The sequence below is a fragment of the Nanorana parkeri genome, unplaced genomic scaffold (genome assembly GCF_000935625.1).
Source record: "Nanorana parkeri isolate BGI_ZX_2015 unplaced genomic scaffold, ASM93562v1 scaffold287, whole genome shotgun sequence".
In the NCBI taxonomy this organism is placed as follows: domain Eukaryota; kingdom Metazoa; phylum Chordata; class Amphibia; order Anura; family Dicroglossidae; genus Nanorana; species Nanorana parkeri.
This window is the reverse complement of record NW_017306555.1, coordinates 398,357-418,482: the sequence shown is the minus strand read 5'-3', so window position 1 is coordinate 418,482 and position 20,126 is coordinate 398,357. Positions and strand designations below refer to the sequence as shown.

The window sequence follows — 20,126 nt, the reverse complement described above, 5'->3', positions numbered from 1 at the left end:
CCCTTTGTGTGCTCCAGAAAAAACATTCATCTTGTTTGATCCTTACTTTACACCGGCCACACATTCTACTTCTAAAAAAAAAATGACCACAGTGAGGATTTTGGCTAGAAACAGGAAAGCAGATGTACTATATACTGAGCTTTATTGTTTTTATTCTGTAAGATTTCTTGATTTCTTTCCCACCGAATCATAGAAATGGGATTTGAGGAAACGCACTCTTGCCTCAGTTCGCACAGTGGTTAATTACACTGCGCTCGGAGCAGGGAAAAAACGGAGATGAAAAAACATAGCAATTAATTCTCTAAGCTTCTGTTCACGCTACCAAACAAAATTAATCAGAAATAATTAGTGTTTTTATTTTTGGAGTCTCTGTAGATTCCTTCTTTTGTTTTGAGGTCTCCTTGAATCTTTCTCATTATAAGACTGACTTGGCACAATGAACCTAGTTGGTGGCCTTGAAAATTTTTTTCTTAACTGCTGCACTGCCATTGCTGTATTGTAGTACCCATTGTGGCCATCTTGCAGTCATGTTCAGAGAGATGGAGCTTACATTGATTGCTGGGTCATTTTTAGTTGAACAGAAGGGAAAAGTTAAGCACTCTCTTGTTCCTCCAAAAAGTTTGGCATTGTCCATCTAAACCCAGAGCTGGGTTCATAATGTTGAATTCTATCTAGCATGTTAGTGGTGGACTTTGGTTCTTTTTAGTGTACCCTGCCAAATCTTAAATGGTTACTAACATGCTCTTGTTTTTTTAGTTTTGTATCAATGTGCTTTGAGCTTGTGCCAATGGCATCAGTTTGAGATGATTGAGGTTGTTAAAAATTCATTGACAGGTGGAGTTGCCTTCGTTCTGACCTGCATTTGATCTGCTTCAAGCTGTTTTTGCATTCCGGTAGACTTGTGTGGGAATGCACAACCTGTCTGACACGGACAAAAGCTTCTCGACTCAGCTCATAAATATTAATCATTTATTTTTAAAATGTTAACATATTACACAGCATTATAATGATGCTAATTACAGACTTTAGACAGTAACAAGGACATGACACAGGAGGAGAAGACTTTGATAAGAGAACAATGCAATGCTTGCCACACGTTACAGTCTGTTCTTTAGATTTATCAATAACTATGCATTGGTAGTCCTTCCTGAGCAGATGTAAGTTAAACTGTTTAGGTAGGCCCTACATTACATAGTTGTTAATAAATCTAATGGACATGTGCATGGCAAAATGTTAGGCAAAATAGGTTAGGGGCTCCTCAACAGTGAGAGGACACAGACTGCCATAGCTTACTAGATCCCAAGTCCTCGGGTTTTGTTCTACTAGTCCATTAGATTGGTTCCTGTGCTTCGGAATGTGACGATTAAGGGGTAACTTGCTAATTACTTTTAAGGGTGCCAGTATTTCAGTTCCTTACCTGAAAGAAGACTCCCCTATTTATTTCCAGTCTTCTAGTTTCAATAACCTTTCAAATGATGAATAGCTTTTAGTGACCCACACAATCTTTTAGCCTAATGGGAAGAGCTGCTTATTGGCTGTGAAAGAAGAAGATTCTGCTTTGGTCATCAGATAATTGTTCCTCTTGTGAGTGAGAGGGGAAGACAGACGGACAGATGCTGCTGTCTAGTCCATGCATCGCCCCTCTGGTGCCTGCTGGAGATTTGGTTGGATCAATGTCCAGCCTTTGGCCATATTAGCTGATAATGACCAATGCAGACACATGAAAGCTGCACTGAGCATGTTATTAGTGAGGGCTGAGTCCACTCAAAGCTCCGGATCAGGTTTTGTCTGGGCTGCTAATAACTCCTATCTTAGTGTTTTCTCTTTTTTTCCTAATACCGAAAGAAAAGTAGATTATTCTGTCCGTGTGCACACTTCCAGGCATCCCCAAATCTTTGTCAGCAACTGTATAATCTTTCTTAACACCTGCCTTATTAGCGATTTTAACAGTTATTTATAGTAAATCACTAAAGGTGAAGATAGGTGAAATTGGATTGGTTTCTGTAGATTGCCATGGCTTGCCAAGTGTTTATATAGATTGCCATGGCTTGCCAAGTGTTTTGCTATGACCTCGATATCTAGTCTATTGTAACAGACCGGGCAATCTAATGTGATATTTGTATTTTACTTTTTATTTCACTATATTTACTTTGTATATGTAACTCTTCAGCTTGAAGACATTTGCTGCCCTGTCAGTTTCCTAATCTTGCATGTGGTCTCCTTACTTCTGAGTGTGCACAACAGCATCAAAGTAATAATCGGTCAATTTGTTTTAAAGTACAGCTTTAATGAAAGACAGACGTGGGCTGCCATTGGTGGGTTCTTTCTGAAAGAGCTGGATGCATGGCACAAGCTGCTAGTAAACATTAGGAAGAGCCAAACATATACAAAGTATATGTACAGGAAGTGAGAGTAAATCTTCAACAGGGATACAGACAGAAATAAAAATCTGACTGGGTCTCTAGCCTTCCCCTTTTCTAAGGAAAAGCATTTTTATTTAATTTTGTGTTGGTGTTGGAGAATTCCCCTTCATACTGTAAACTCATTAATGTGACCTCAATATGTATCCCCTATTAAATGATGCTTGATTATTCCTCACTTTCTGTTTCCAATATACTGTAACTCTTATCAGAATTACTGGAAATTAAGTCATGGAAAAATCCTATATGGAAAATGTTTGCTGTAGTTAATATCTTAATGGAGAATACTTAATCTAACATTCATTCACAGAAAACTCCCAAACTCCGTTACTGGAAGAGCCATTGGCTCAAATGACTCCCGAGGAGCATTACAGACGCATGATGTCAGCACTTAACGAACATGGCAGCTTTGAGGAACAGCAACAGCGGCTCTACCAGCTGGCGAACACCATGGCAGTCCCTACACACAGTGGTAAGATTTACCATAAATTGCTATCCTTAGACACCTATTACTGGCTGTAATCATGACTTAAAAAGATCTGTTCCCTGTCATTTGTCTTAAGTTCAATGAACATCCATGTTACATAGTTGTTTGGAATATCCAGCTAAGTAATATATTTTGCTGATTAGTTATAGGGTATGTGTAAGATTTTCCAAGCCTTCACTTATTTACATTTCTACTAGCAATGCCAAGCATCAAATAAAGTGGATGAATTGTTAATGTGTCCAGAGAACATTGCTATGTCACAAGGCCCACTTAATTTTCAGTCTGATTTTAGATTATGCATTGTAGCCCGATTCACTGTGTTTGAGGAGGCCCTTTGTCAAATAATTCTGTATAGTGCCATGGCTATGGAGGGCAGTGTTTAGAGAATACATTGGTTTCCAATTTGGCAGGTTTAGATTCAGGACTATTAAAAAGTAAGGATTCAACTATAGGGGGTTAGAATAAAAACCAGCTGCAAGAGGTGAATGCTAGGGTGAAGGGTAGAGCCATTCACCAAATAGACTGCGTCAAAAGTCTTTTTACATTGGGGGTGTTTATTATATAGTTTGTACTACAAATTCTGGAATACTTTCTGCCAAAACAGTTAGGTGTTCCTGAAATGGAAGAAGTCTTCAAATAAGTAATCCAGTCTGACATTTTCTGGCCTGCAGCCCAAACCCATAGGCCAGTTAATTTATTGAACTGTGTATATGTGGCTTAGGCCATATTCCTCACAATTCAGCATATTATACAGCAATTGGGACAGTGAGCTAGTGGTCTGAAGGTCAGCCAGTTGTACATGATGGAAGAAGGCAGTATGGTTCTGGTAGATTGTACCATCTAAGGTCTTGACTTTGGCACATAGCTGATACTGTTATCTCTTCAGAAGGCACATCTAGTGGATGCAGCAGGACTCATGGAGACACAGTCACTTGAAGTAACACCAGCTGTTTTCACAGGGACAGGACCGTGATTCAGAGCACCGATTTTAATAAATCAAGGCCGCCGCTCGACTAACCCGTTAGGGCTTTGATTTATTAAAATCATTACTCTCAATCGTGACTGAGAGTCAAAGGGTGGCCTTGATTTATTAAAATGTACCAGCCTGAGGGGGAAGGGATCTACATCTCTAGATAGTAACAGATTCTAGGCTTGCCTAGTACGGAGGAGAAGCCAGATAATGTCCTCAGCTATGTAGGGGCCACAAACAATTATATCTCCCGTTCATATATCTCATGGTGCAAATCAAGATAGAACCTAAATAAATGTGCACCTCCTCCAGCTCAGACAGTCTGTATAGAGCTCCCCTAGAAGTATGGAGAGGCAGATAAAAAATTTAAGCACCTAACATGTCTTTCTTCCAGAAATGGTATCTGCAATTAATAACAGTGATTACTCCTGCCACATTCTCTAAAATGTGTTTACATCTAGCTAGGTTAAAGTGTAATTCCACGTTTCTGATAAACCGCTAGTGGAAATAATTAGGGCTGGTACTGATTAAAATTTTTGTGTTCGAGTAATCGAAACATTTTTTAATCGATGAATCGATTAATTTCGATTAATTATAACGCACATACAGATCCAACTACATTGCCCTATACACATACAGCACAGCAATGAAGTAATAAAATGAACTAGGATCACACTAATCCAGCACGTTATTAATCTCACGTGCCCCACTCAATATGGCCGCCGCTTGAGTGGGGCAACTCAGAATAATAACGTGCTGGATTAGTGTGATCCTAGTTCATTTTATTACTTCATTGCTGTGCTGTATGTGTATAGGCCAATGCCTTGGCTGGCGCTCGTGCAGAAAGTTTAAAAAAAATGTAATCGATCAAAAAGATTAACGATTAATCGAGAAATTAATCGTTCATTTGCACAGCCCTAGGAATGATGTATTTTATGCTCTGCTTTCATTACCTGTCTTGTATCCATATGCAGTTAGCTCTGGGAGTATCCTCTATGTTGAGTGATCCATGAACTTAGTTTGTTGGTCTTTGATAAATCCTAATTATGCAGTTACACATTTTGCTAACTTGCTGTATCAGTTTTTCTTCTTGTAGACCACATGTATTCTATATAGAGGGATGAAAACCAATATTATAAGTCTTGAGTTTTAGAAGTTTATTAGCCAAGAGTTTTTTTTTATAATGAAGGGTAAGTGTACTTGGGCTCTCAGAGCCAGTCTGACACCTGGATGGTGTTGCCTATACTCAGTACAGCAAACAAACTGGCATTTCCACTACTTATACATCTGTATTTAACATGGTTCTGCCGAGATCCATCCCTCTGCACTAACAAAAAAAAACCAAAAACAGCCAAGGAAGTGTACACCCGGGGAGAGCTGAACCGTTCAATCAGCAGACATGGGAAGGCTGTGCTGGATCCTATTTGAGTTGTGCTAAGCAGTCAGAAACCAGTAGTGCTCTGGAAACGGTTAAAAGTCTGTCTGGACCTTTCCATAGGATTGCAGGCATTCATTAATTGCACTTGGCTTATTAAATAGGACTAAGTACATTGACCCTGACTGAGAGGAACAGGGCATGCTCAATTTCACTTTGCAAAGAGAAAATTCATTTAGCTTAGTGAATAAGGTGTTTTGACTTCAATCACCCAATCCTGTTGTTCAAATGTATTTTTTTCAATATTCCCTGTGAAAGTGAGCATGCTCTACTATTTTAGTAAATCAATCCCGATGTGTCAAGTGTGGAAATGAAACCTCAACCCTGATCAGATACCGGGTGATTTTGCTGACAGGCTGAACTACACGGTGTCCCTTTTGGATTCCAGAAGCCACATTCATTACAAACATTCTTCATTGATAGATTTGTCATAATGTAGTTTAAACAAATAATTAAGATGTCAAGCTGACACCTCGGAGAAATAAAAGAAGCAGGAAAATGACTCACTCCACCTTTACTCCCCTAATTGAAATATATGTTTTGGATGGAGTTTATCTTTAAATGGACCCTAGAATATCAGTTGCATCCATTCCATGTGTGCAGACAGTACTTAAGCAGTTTAATATGCGTCCTTAGTAACATTGGTTTTGTCCACCATACATATGCGTGCACTGGGCACAGGCTATATGTATCGTGTTGTCTCCGACTTACATGCATTAAATAGTGAACATCAATTTTAATGATCTCACAGTGTATCTTGGAGAAGACAGTGTTTAATTGTGCTTCGATCTCCTCTATACATAAGGGGGTTATAGCAGAGCTGATGGCTCCGCTGGGCAAGGGGACTAATATTTCAGGCTCGGCCTGTATTCTCTTCCCGGCAGCTGTGATATAAATGCAGATCCATGAAGATTTTTATCTGCACTTTCTCCCGTCTGCTATTAATTCTGTCTTGTGATCCTGGATTTATCCGCAGCCTACTGGGCTTACAGTGTCACTCCATGTGATATTCCAGCTGTCAGAGAAACAGCCTGGACCCTGTACATTTTTAGAGGCAGAGGGGGGACTGAGTCAGGGTACCATATCCGGGCCTGTCACTGATAGCAAGGGACTTAAATGGCATGTCAACAGCAGCAGCAGAAACACCGCATGGCTGTAACAACAAGCAGATGCAGTAGATACCAGCTAACCACTGACCTGTTTCACTCATACACAGTTCTAATACACAGTTCTTTGCTGAACTCCAGGCAAGGATGAAATACATGTATGAGAGCTGCTGTACCTGCCGAAGGGTTTGTAATTCTGTTTATCCAGTTCTGAGATTAACATTCCTGTTTGGCAGGACAGGAGATCTGATTTTTGTCTGCTGCAGTCAAGTTACACTTACAGGTCTTGTCCATGAACCAGCCAGTGATGTGGGATAAGCAACAGACTAATGAGCCCATCTTTCTGTCACTCTCCTCCCATCAGCTTGTCCCTTGTTAGCACATGAGCACTGCAGCAGGACTGATTGGCTCCTTGTGCTGCTTCTCCATCTCGCAGTCTGAACTCTGCTGTACAGAGGGCTGCAAGAGGCTGAGAAGATTTAGGTACATAAACTGCTTGAATCTTTAAAAAAAAGGCATTTAGTGATATGCCTGGATGGGAAGGGGGTTTAACACCGCGGATGTCAACTGGTTAATACAGAGCTGCATTCATTTTTTTTTTTTTCTATTGCATGGTAGAATGTACAAATTACTAATTGCTTGAAGGACACGTCTAACCAAAACTGATGTCAGTTTTTGGTAGGAATTGGTGGGTCAATAATAGTTCTCGTCTCAGACCCCTACACATAAGGTATGTGTACTCCTTTGCAGCTGAATTCTCCATTACAGAGAATCCTTGGAGGGAAGTGACACCATTATTTGGCATTGATATTATTGCAGTATTTGAGTGAAACTAGGAATGCTGGTGGAGATATCTTGCCAAGTAGTGTCCCATAAAAAAAAGAAGAGATCATATTTTTCAACATGTTGATCTTTATTAGTAAGGTAAGGATATACTGTAGGCTGTATTAGTAAAGAGAAGACCATTAAGCAGAACCCGATAGCAGCCAATCAGAATGAAACCTTGCTCTGATCTCACTATAGTAGATTGAAATCCCATTGATTGGCAGGGATTGCTGCACTTAGTACATTTTCAATGCTTCTTGTGAGCTTTATTGAATAAAAAGGCAGAACTTCTAACAGATAGGAAAAACAAGAGGAAGATATTGCAGGAGGAAATTCACAGGAAGCGAGAGGTATAATCAGAGTTGGCCTCGGGGAATAGTTATTTCTTTAATGTTGTTGACAAGTTGGAGGCTTTATGAGTTCCCTAGTAGCTGGGGAACTGAAAAGGCTTCAGCCATTGTGAGACCATTGAGATGTTATGAGAACCATTGCGTCATCCATTGATGTGTCTGCTGCATGTCTGGTGATATATATTGGATTCTTAGAAACATTGGTTATTGTTTCGGAATGGCTGTCCAAATTGTGCCCATGCAATTCTAATCAGGCCATATTTTGCATGTGCCAAATTCTTTATGTCATGTGGCTCATACTTGATCCAAATTGCTCTACCATTTTCTTATTCTTTGAAAACTAATGTACTTTCCATAATGCCATAAAAACTGTTAGCTCATGTATATTTTCATGTCATCTCTATGTGCTACGTATGTAAACCCATCTGACACCTTCATTCTTTGTGCAATTTGACCAGGCTATAATATCTAGCATGAAGCAGCAACACATTCTCCCCGCTGTGTCATTTCACCTTGTCATTTATCACTTGTCCTTTGTGCCATTCTATCCTGTGTGTCTGCTGTGGCTACACTGCCATTGTATGCTGGGAGCTGATTGCATCTCATGCCGAGGACCATGGTCAGGAGAATTGTAGAGTGGGGGATATTAGATAAGGAGAATTACACAAGCTGTTATGTCCGTATATATACTGTAACTAAATCATCACAGCTTTTGCAGCAAAATGAGTCTAGTCCCAATCACTAAAATCTCACATAAGCTTAAGCATGCTAATATAATTTCAAAAGCGTTTTTTAAACATGACATTTTTTACAAAATAAAACCTGGTGATCCAGCCATTATGGTCCTGTTTCAGGCACTTCCTGTTATGGGTTCCTGCGTTGTCACCCTGCCATATGCACCTCTACTGCAGACTGCAAGCAGCCATGTCAACACACATTGCACAGACATGGCCCGCCATAATTAGGAAGCCAGTTCAGAGCAATAGTGTGCAGCCAACACTGGAGCGAGTGCTTTTAAAATAGCAGTGTGACTTGAAAGAGGCTGGAGGAGATTGGCAGCACAGATATAAAAAGGGAAACTGTCAGTTTACGATACCCAGTGCTTTTGCAAACTTAATATCATCCACTTGAGATCTGCCTTTAAGCTTAAAGGAGAACTATGAGATGAGTGATTTCCACTCACCTTATAGTTCTAGCCGACCTGTGACAATGAGACTGTCACAGGTCGGCTCAGTAGATCGGGAGGTGAGCGAACACATACCAGGTTCGCTCACCTTCCGATCCTGTCACGGCTCTCTGCCGTGACAGGGGGAGGGGCTGGATTCCCCTCTTCCCGCTCCGATCTGCCAACGCTGATTGGCGGAACGGACGGGGGAGGGGGCGGGTACAGTTGGCTCTGCCTCTAGATAGGCAGAGCCAGCTGTCACTCACGCAGCTGGGTGGATCCCGTCATCTACGTCGGGATCCGCTCCGGCGTCTCAGTATACCGCTCGCTGTATACTGAGCCTAGGGTGACGGGAGGATGCTAGTTTGTGTCCTCCCGTTACCCTAAGGAGAACTATGGGGAAAAACACTGACCCCATAGTTCTCCTTTAACTTAACTTGGGGCCAGATGGGGTGGATGGCTGGGTAGCTTTTGCCATAATTTGCAAGGCATACTTGTACATTATGACACATTTACCCCTTGGCATGCTGTCCTTTAGTGGTGCAAGCTTCCACTCTATTGCCATCTTCTTCTCTCTTTGCCCCTTGGTTGGCCACAGATGATGTAACTCCTGCTAATGCATGTGAGATAGGTGATAGGGTTGCTTTGGGGCACTTTAAAGGCAGGATTTGAACTTGTAGGCACATCAATTTTAGCACCTAAAACAGAACCCTTTTACAGGGGTCACCTCTTTAAGGGCCTTTGTCGACAGGGTTTGGTATCAATGGCATCAGTTTGAGACGCTTCTAAGATCATTCAGAATTAATTTTCAGGTACAGTTGACCTCCTTCTGACCTGCATTTGTGCTGCCTCCAAGGGGGTATGGGAATACAAAACCTACTTGAAGTGAGCAAAAGCCCATTGACACAGGCCCTTACAAAAACAATTTTCCTATTTTATTGGGCTCAACCTGGTTTAGGATACGGTGACAGTGTGTAAATAAGCTTATATGCAATGATATTTCTGTATTATTGATAATGGGGAAAAAATGTGCAGCTAAACAGGGAAAAGCCACCTATTGCCTCTTACCCCTTATAGGGCAAAGTCTACAATGCCTAATGACATATCTGGCCCTGGGTACTTCATATCATAGCTGTTTGCACTATTTGGTTAAATGGATGGCAACTGGTAGGCAGTGGCAAATTAATTTTAATAATCTAATTGTAGTTTGTTTAAATCAAAAACAGAACAAGTTTTTTTAACATAATTGTAATTTTTTGTTTTCCATTTTCCAGCTGCAAATTGATATTTTGGGGGACCCCAGTATATTATTATTATGTGTCCAATATAGATGTTTCTGAGACTGTAAAAAAATATCTGCTTAGTTTTGAGATTGTGTTCCAAATATGAAGGAAAGGATGTGGTACTTTAAGACAGGCAAATACAGCGCTGATTCTTATCTCTGGGTGGTCAATTTTAGTTTGCTGAATAATTCTGGCTTCCTTTAAATTTGCTGATAGCCCCCGCTCACCCTCCCATCTCTGTGGCTTGTGTTCCTGAAGCTGCCAGCTCTGACAGGCTATGACACCCCCATGACTCTGCCAAGCGCAGCAGCCGGGAAGCCCCCCCAGGCTGAGCTGCCATATCTCATCTACACAGCGTGTCTCACAGATAGCTCGGCATCCAGGAACACAGTTGGTAACCTGGAGCTTGAGGAGCCAGGATCTGTGGCGGGCAGACATAGCCAGACTCAAAGCCCTTACCCCCAGGCAATTCACTCGGCACCCCTAGAAAGGCAATTAACCAAGCAGTCTTAATTGCATAAAAGCTGTATCTAGGTGTTATCATCATTCCGCGTTTCTTTTTAATTGTGATGTGTGATCCTGACAAAAGTATGCTAGTGTACCATTTATTTCAGTACACAACACAATATAGGGTATGTTCATTGCTGGTATTATTTTAAAATGAAGGATAATACTTTAAAAGAAGGGGCTGTTGAAATTACTAAAAAATAAAACTTTATTCAACCACTTGAGTACTAACCTGTATTTTCAGTTTCATTGCAAGTCATGCTTCAGTTCCAGATAGTCATATTTTGCACATGTACCTGGCAGGGAGATGCACTGCAACACTGTGACAAGTAGATCACAAAAAGGGTTGTAGTTCAACTATTGGGTTATGTTATATAATGGTTAGGTAGGGTTTGTTTGTTTTTTAATCATCATGTATGTAAGAAGTTGATTACATATGAAGGGGCGTGTTGATGGAAGTCACAGCACTTTTCCTGTAGCCATAAGCAACAGCTGGCATAAAGATATCAGGCGGGAAGATTTGTAACCCTTGCGCCTAACACTGCTATACACATACATGCTAATTGTATGTGGGTCTCTGTGTGTTGTGACTCTTAGGATAAAATAATACAGGAATGCATAGTATGCCAGTCACATATGCACTGACAATGGAGAACAGTAGAGGATTGGAAGAAAAGTTCAAACACAGAGAATCTACTGTTCTGAATGATGTGTTCTGAAGTGCACTTAAGAGCAGGAAACCCTATCATGCCACTAATTATGATGCAAGGATTTGGCCTGTTAGGGCTAACCAGAGGGCACAGTATTGAGGGTTTTCAACAGTTGCAAGCACTCGCCACAGACCGAATTTTGTACAACATGGAATATCTTCTAGTGGCAGGGACAAGCAGAGAAAGAGAGATAATTAACTGCATAGATGCTGCTTCTAGTGAGGTACAGACCACATGGCTGCAGGTATTGGCGTATTCAAGGACAGACAGCTTGTCGCTCACTCTCATCAAACCTTCTGTGGCTCTCCTAACAGGTCTATTCACAAAAGGGTGAAGGATCTGGAGAAGGCAGGAGAAGTGAACAATCTAGGACAAAATAGCCGATTTGGAAAAATTCTCCAATTCAGCTCGCTTTACAGTTCAGCTATGTTGTCCTAGATTGTTGCCTTCTCCTGCCTTCTCCTGCCTTCTCCAAACTCATTACCGTTTTGTGAATAGACCCCTAAGTCTCCATTTGCTGACCCACAGCCTTGTAGTTCTTTGATACCAACTGCATATGGCTATTGTTATTAAACTGTAGCTGTATGCCTCCACTTGCACTTTTTCATTTCATGCCTATACACCCAGCTCTACTGTGGTCTGTGGGATACTCACCTGTGTGTCAGTATATGCAATAACCTATTCTGCAGGCACTGACCCAGGAGTGACTTACGTAAGCATGTTCCTGTCTGTCTAGCGTGGAGAATTTCCACTCTCATCTCTGCAATGGAGGGATAACTAACAAACCATACTGGCGCCTGGCTCACACTTCCCACATGAAGAATCGGACTTGGACCTGGAAAGTAACCTCAGTCTGCATCTGAGAGAGGCGTAAAAAAAGTTGAGAAACTGTGGCAATGCTTGCTGGTTAGGATTTATATATAGTTTAACTGTATTTGGCTGGTCCATAGGTTATCTTTAATGCCCTCAGTAAGGGAATCTTGGCCCTTTCCACCTCCTCTCTTAGCCCCCTCCACCCAGGAGTGAGTCATTTGGCCGCATATGCTTTCTAGTTAACCGTGAGGCTCTAGCTCCAGTGGAAGTGAAACATGTGGTTTTGATTGTGCAGAACCGAGAGGGAGCGAGAAAGGGGGAGGAAGAGAAGCTAAAAAGGAAAATAGAGAGCGGAACAAAAGAGGGCAAGATATGGAGCGAGAGAGTGATAAAGAGCAGGATGAGCTTTGTGAGCACCCAGGTAATGATTGCTGCACATGGATAGATGAGTAAGGAGTTCCGGAGAAGATGTGACTTGGGGGAGGAAGATGGATTGTGCAGGATATCTGTGTTAGCAGATGCCTTGTGAGTAGTTTGCCTCACGCCCGGGTGTTTGAGCTTCAGACTTTATCTACTTTTCTTTTTTCAGATCTGTTGCGGGCACGCCAAGAAGTGGCAGCTGCTGTGGTGAGAAACTCAGGAGCCATGGAAGCTCACATGCCCACCTCCAGTAACTCCTCAAGCCAGCGGAGGAAGCAAGGCCTGCCGCAGCATCGGGACACCTCCCACTTCACAGACAGGTACAGAGCAACCTATGGGCAGTCCTGTGTCGTGTGCACCTATAGCAAATGCATTTACGTAGAACTTGATGCTGCACTCTAAATGCAAAATTCAGCATTGCAGAAAATGATCCATATGGTTCTACTAATTGAAAGAGCATGCAAACATGAACCGAAAAATGGCTTCTATAACTCCCATTACCAACATTCAAGGAAGAATGTATAAACATTTCTGGAAATTAACAGATCTAAAATATTTGAGATAGAAATGGCATGGAAGGGAGGGGCGATGTTTTCCTACAGACAGCTGACTTCTGTCAGGGAACCCCAATGTATACGGTCATGTGTGCTGGTAGTCAACATCAAATGTTGACAACAGCATCTTATATGGTATTTTTCTGTTCATGTATATTTATCTATAATTGTTGGATTACAGTGAAACATGACATCACCTGAATACAGATACTTTTGTTTTGGGTGGAGTTTGGCCATGGTGGGATGCTTCGAAAACTAAGTTTGCAGCTCAGCTACATGTTTCTCCAGGAATTTCCTTCCCACACTGCCCTTATGGTCCCCGTGTGTGAGGGTGGTAGTTTGGACAATGGAGGAGTAGTTCACAAGAGGTTATAAACAGGGGCTGCAAAGTTTGTTATGCACATCTTAAGACCGTTCCTAAAACCATTTAGGTGCTGCGGCCCACACCGGGTGGTGCTCTAGTCCTCTTCCCAAGTATTGGAGCTGCGCAAAACTGCACATGTATGACAATTCTCTATAGGTACTAATGGAAAAGTCCTCTCCATGCAAGCCTGCATTTCTATTGAAGCCTGTGGAGAACACATTGGTTGAGAAAAAGAGGCTAGCACAGACTGGCCCAGCGTAGGTCAAGGTTCTTGGCTCATGTGGTACACACAGCTAATCAGTCTGTATGGTTAGCATCTGGAGGAGGGTCAGGTAAATGTATATTTATCCTTTAAGGTGTAACTGAACGAATAGGTGAAAGCCTAAATCCACATAAGGTATATGTGTACTACCTTGCCTAGACTAAATTGGTTGCCTCCCACCCTGGAAATAATATCATGCCATGTTACTGCCTCCACAGTCACTGACTAAAAAAGGAGGCAGTCCCCACCTACTTATCTGCAGCTTACAGACACAGCCAATCACATTTAGGTGCCTTTTACACTATACTGGACATTAAACACCCATTGCAATGTATCAAAAATGCATGCGCATTACCGTTTGAGAGTTGGCATGCATTGTTCAGCATTTTTTAGTGCTGTTACCTGGAAGGGTCAAAATAATTACCATTTTTTCTTCTACCGTTGCGCATTGTTTACATGCGTCCATGTGCAATGTGTTAAAATGCACACACGCTCCATTTTAATAAAACTAACTGCCATGCATATCTCCACAGTGTTGCGATGTGAACAAGGAACTTATACGACCATTGTTTTCCATGGCACCTGGCAGTGCTCTGCATTGATCCATTGCAGAAAAACGCAGGTCACTGCACATGGTGTGAATGGGCCCTTACTCTTATCTTAGCATTGCATTCCACATTTGCAATATGTTATTTAGGGTTTTTTCTTTGTTATTCTTTAAATATAAATATGAATGATGTACAACATAGATGATGTAAAGAAGCCACACCATCTGATCTTTTCTGGGAAAATGCACCTCTTTGTGTAATAAATGACATGCATATATGAAAGTGCAAAGCTGTAATTAGTATAAGTGTTGTGGGCATATTGTGGGAGAGGGTGCCAGCTTAGTGACATCAGTGTGACAGGACACAGTGCAGATTGAGAGGTGCGTTGTGTGAAAATACACGGTGAGTAAGCAGCGGTGTGTGGGCAATCTTTAAGAGCCCTGACGCACACAAGCACAGCACACTGGGAATGGGAACTAGCTAAGCTCCATCCTTCAGAACAATGTGTTTGAAGTATTACCTTTACAATCATGTAAAAGCTCACAATATAAAAATCCAAGGTTGTCTAGCAATGAATAGTAGTTCTAATATGCCGTCACTCTTTATTTAAGCTGACATTGCATTATTAGCAAAGAAAGAAAAACAAAAAAACTCTCATAACTGAGTATTGTGAAGAGTATATTGTGGAGCTGCTATGTTTGAGAATGATCAGATGCACACAGGGGAGTTAGAAACATAACTCGGGTATTGTTTTCATACAGCATGCAAATTATACGGTAATTTTGTTCCTTCATGGTCTGCTTTAAGCATTTTTTGTAGTATGTTTTATTAGCCATCAGTTCCTGCCTGTATGTATGTATATCAACTCAGGGAGACCATTGCAAAACAGTAAAAAGAGGTCAACTGCAAAATGCTAGTAGTTGTAAAGAGACAACCTTGAGGCCAGGTTCACACCTAGGTGATTGAGCTGGTTTTTGTTTACGCGATTTGGCTTTGAAAACCATGTGATTTTCAATGCATAGAGATGTCTATGGGACCAAAATCGCGCGACAACCACCCGAAAATAGTCCCTGCACCTTTTTGCGCAACAGGCGATTTTGCACGTTTGACGCAACGCAAAGGTGTGAACAGCTTCCATTGACTTCAATGCGAATCTGTGATAGATATAAATTGCCTAGGTGTGCACCAGCCCTCAATGGTTTTAAGAGACACTTGCTGGAAGCTGTTTCAAGTGACAGGGACATTTGCACTGGTTAGTAAAAGTGACTGCTCTCATGTTGGTTCAGATCAGGTCAACAGGTGCACTTTTTTAAAAGTAATATTTATTTCCTTTCCATTCTAGCTCATAGTCAACTGCAGTGCTCAGACTCTGGCAGTCTTCTTTGACTGCCAGTGACTCAAGTAGATATTTTATTTTCTCCATTTATGTGTGATTCTAATTCCTGGCTCTTTGAGATTTCCTTTCTTTTTTTTTTCCTTTAGTCTCTGTTGTTACACAGGGAGTGCTGGTTTCTAGGCAAGAGCAAAGTGGTCTTAAGATGTTAATCTCACTCTTTGGAAGGATGACCAGGCACAGAGCTCTGGAAGGATGTGTAGGATCAGTCTCTGCAGTAGGATTGCATTAACTGCGATAGCGTTGTGGGAACATGTGTGAGCGAAGGGGTTTGCACTTTGGCTAACCCTTCCCATCATGGGGAAAGCTGCAGACACGCCAGTTGTGGGGATTGCATGGTTCCTGTCCAGCATAACTCCAGGAAAACCTCCCAACCTCTGTGTGGCCTGGATGTCTTCCAGGGAAGCCAAAGGAATAGATGAAGAAAGCATGTTTGGGTGGGGGAAAGAGCAGGAGAGAAGGGAGCAAGTGTGTCTGAGGAGCTAGATCTGGCGCTGACCTGTAATTTCCATCTGGAAGGGAGCAAGTCCTCCTCTCTGCGCCAGACTTCATGAGGGAAGAGGGGAATGCGGTTGTTGTTTAGCACCAGATAAAAGATCATTGTCTGGGCAGGACCGGATCTTCTGCCGTTGACGCTGGCAGAGGACTAGTAAATAACGGTTGAATCCAGTAAGGGGGCGGGAGAGTCCTCGGGCTTTCTATAGGATCAGTGTTTGGCAAACAAAAACTGCGGTTGTTTTTCTTCTGTCTGGTGCAGGCTTGACAGGGTGGGATTATCTGGCTCCCAGAGGGGCCTGTTGCCAGACACTTTTTTCCCCCTAGCTAAATAGCGAGACAAGCCTGAAACTCTTGTGACATTGTCAGACTAGAGATAAGCTGAGCCACTCTCAAGTTCCTGTTGTCACTCTGGTGATACAAACCCAGCAACTAATACATGTTTTTCAAAAGACACTTTTAGTAGTTTTATATGTAATGTTTGAAGCAGTTAGGAAATTATCAATTCTAGGTAACTGTAATAATATTTCATGAAACGAGTTCATCGTGAAACATCAATGCCCTGATTTTGTCCTGGTAATCCCTCATACAGTTATGGCATTGGAAAGGCTCCTCTTTCGCACCTTATTATTCCTTCACCTGGGCACTAGATTATTTTTATTATATTGATTTTCTGCAAAGCACATGTACATATGTGGAAAGAAAGTTGGTTCTAAAGGTGTCCTTTTCAAAAGTTAGACTAGGCCTATCTTTCACCACTGAAGATGACATTCCTTAAAAATTCTAACCTGCAGGCACAAGTCTGTCAACCTGCTAAGAAGACCTCCATGTATGCCCCTTGTAGACCAATTGTATGCTTTTTGTTAACTTGCAGGAAGTTACAGTTAAGGGGTGCCTGGTAATCTAATGGCTAGATACCCATCCATAACTTATAGTTTGTGGTTAGGTGAACAGACTTGGATCTCATCACAGATGTTACATTTATTTGCACATGCAGTAAACCAGGCCTTACTCTGACAGTCTGTGATGGTGTAGGAGGTGGTCTGGTACTGCTTGGATGAATTCAGTCAACTGCTGCATGTCACTAGTGCACTGACAACTTGTAGATCCATTGACCTAGCAGTCCACCTGGAAGTGCAGTCCTTAGTTCAATCAAGTACACTGCCACTCTGGATCACATGGTGTTCATTTGCCTAAGCTTTGTAAAGGCTGTGTATACTCCACTCTCGTCTGGCCACTGCCCAACACTACCATGCCTCCTGCTCCAAATACTCCTTCCAGAGGGCATGGTTGTGTAAGTACTTGCATTTTACCACATTGTAAGAGGGAACCCACTTACCCGCCTTGAAATGCAAACCCTAACACCTCCATCTTTTGCCGGCACTAGGCAATCCAAGGTTTGTAGTGACAGGTGCTTACTTGCCTAGATAGACACATCAATATCTTTGTGTTAGGCATTCCAAGTTCTGCCCTTTAGTAAAATATCCCTAATGAATGACAGAAGACTTCCAAGTGTTCAGAAATTGTTCACTCTGTTTATTATGTGCTGATCAGGGGTAATTTTCGAGAGATTTCACAGATGGTTGCTATTTTGGATACTTCTCATGATTAGCCGATTAGCATTCATTAAGACTCTTTTAGAACCTGTTTTGTGGGTCTGCATGATTGTAAAGGGTTAAGAACACACACTGATGCTGGCTAGCCTGCAGCACATAGCTGGAGCTGAGAAATCCTTTCCTCTGTTCCCAATTCTCTCCCAGAGGCAGGGTGCGTGAGTGGAAGATAGATTTATGGCAGACGGAGAGAAGGGGAATTGCATGAGGTGGAAAAGGCTTGGCATGGGGTAAAGATTCCTTCCCATCTCACTGTGGGAGAACTCCAAGGGAGGAAGAATTACTGAGCATCTTGACAGCTCTGAAACCTAAATGCACCCTGGGATCTGTTATCACTTGGCGCATACAGCCGGGGACCGCGTTTACAGGAAATTGTTGCCACAATAGATTGAAAAACAAGAACCTTTTCTGCAGCACATGTGCTTCCACATATAGGAAACACTACTGGAATAAACGTTTCAGGACACAAAAATAGTATAATAAAATGTTAAATGAATGTAACAATGTAGCTTGATAGAAACACATAAATGTCCACCAATCCAGCCTTACAAACTTCGGCTTTCATCCAGAGGCAATTTAAAAAAATAAAAAACACTGAGCAAGACCAATTTTGCCTCAGAGAGGGGAAAAATGCAAGTCAACACCAACAGCACTGTGAACATTAATAAGAAAATAATTAAAAGTTAAACCCTGTGTCCAGGCAAATAATAACCCCCCCCCCACACACACACCCTTTCACAAATTGTTTCTTCAAAAACCCTTTTTCACTCACCTAAATAGGCCATCTTGAATCCCTCGTCAGTGCCTCTTCTGGTAGTGCAGACCGGTGATTTCACCACGTCAGTCTGTGTCAGCCGCTGACCAGTCCCCTCATCATGACATCATTACACCAGTGCTCTCTTCTGGGGTCTGAGAGGCCCCTGCCATTGGATAGCCAGTTGGAGGTATCCATCTTGCTGTGGCAGCAACTTGTTAACCCCTCCCAGGACCCACCCACTCTGCAGTGAGCAAGATAGAAAATTCTGAACCCAGCATGTCACATGACCACAAACTTATGTGATCATGTGATGTTTTTGGTTCAAAGTCTTCTATCTTCCTAACTGCATAATGGGAGGGTCCTAGGAGCTTTGAGTAGGTTAAACATTTGTGTAATACGTGAAGCCATGAAATCTTAATATCAGTGTAAGCTGGCTATACATATTACAATGTGATTGTACAATTTTTAGAGTCAACAGCACCAACAGCCTACCTAAACAACCTAATCAAATAATACTCAATAAGGTTGATCCTTGCCCAACACAACTGGAGAAGGGAATGTGAGGCCATCTAAAGAAAACTATTGGGAATGCTAGAATGGCCATGACCATTCTTTGACTGGACTAGATACAGGCTGATTATGGGACTGAATATGTCTGGGGGAGGAAAAGGGAAAAATCTATAGAGGAGCGCCCCAGTGGCTGAATTATAACAGAACAGTGCTTTTCTGGCTAGCATTATTCTATCAGGCAGGAGAATGTCACTGTTCCGCTCACAGATCAGGAATCCACATTTGTTATGAGGATAAGCCTTTGGATACAACTTCCCTTTTAAGATCTTTCCCGCTAGTTTCATGAGTCTTGGCTGGTCACTGGATCTGTGTGCAGTGGCTTTGCATGTGACATCGCTGTCCCGGGACAGGACAGGGTTAAGCGGGGTAGCAGCTTATTTTAACCGCATAATGTGTAACCCTATAATGACTTTAAGTATTGATTATTTGAAGGCCATTAGCGCTTATTGTTAAAGAAAAGTCAATACTTTTAAAACCTTGTGAACCATTTGTCTCCTGTAAAAGGACATATCAAATTTACCGACGTGCAGCGCAAATCCCTAATGCCCTGCATAACTGGAGGAGCTGCGCTCCGAGAGTCAGGAAGCGGAGACACAGATACAGGATCCGTGGGGTTGGAAAGCTTCAAATACAAAGACCGTCTGAGCAACCCCTGTGCCAGAACCAAAATCCCGTTTCTAGCCCCTTAGCTTCTCAAGCTGATCCGCCATGTGTGGAGAGACATGAACCAATTCTAACCAGAAAGGGTAACCTCCATTGAAGGAAATGTATTATGGCAGCAAACCAGACTGTATGTTATCACTGGGTCACACATGGGGGGTCAAGGGGTAAGTTCAGCTTGTATAAATACAAGAAAGTGCCATATAATGAACTTGGTACAGAATTGTACACTTTAAAGGATCCTGTCACCAACTTAAAAAGTGGCAGGCAAAAGCACAGAAATATCAAGTATTTTGAATGCTTACTTGCCATAAACAATATTATTTACACAAAATATGCCTTTAAACTTGCTAAGCAAATTTGACTTCTTCAGGAAGAGTCAATTTCCTAGCACAAGCCCCCTCCCTCCCCATACGTCA

General features: G+C 42.0%; 1 protein-coding gene across 6 annotated transcripts in view; it reads left to right on the top strand.

The window, feature by feature from the left end:
• Positions 1-20,126, top strand: part of SAMD11 (sterile alpha motif domain containing 11) — a 162,812-nt gene that overhangs the window by 122,431 nt on the left and 20,255 nt on the right. For all 6 annotated transcript variants that reach the window (XR_001941295.1, XM_018557513.1, XM_018557512.1 and 3 more), the window contains exons 7-8: positions 2,731-2,892; positions 12,661-12,811. Coding sequence is in view for 5 of the 6 variants with exons in the window: in XM_018557513.1 (XP_018413015.1) it covers positions 2,731-2,892; positions 12,661-12,811 (313 nt within the window). In the remaining variant the exon portion in view is untranslated. The remainder of the gene's footprint in view (positions 1-2,730; positions 2,893-12,660; positions 12,812-20,126) is intronic.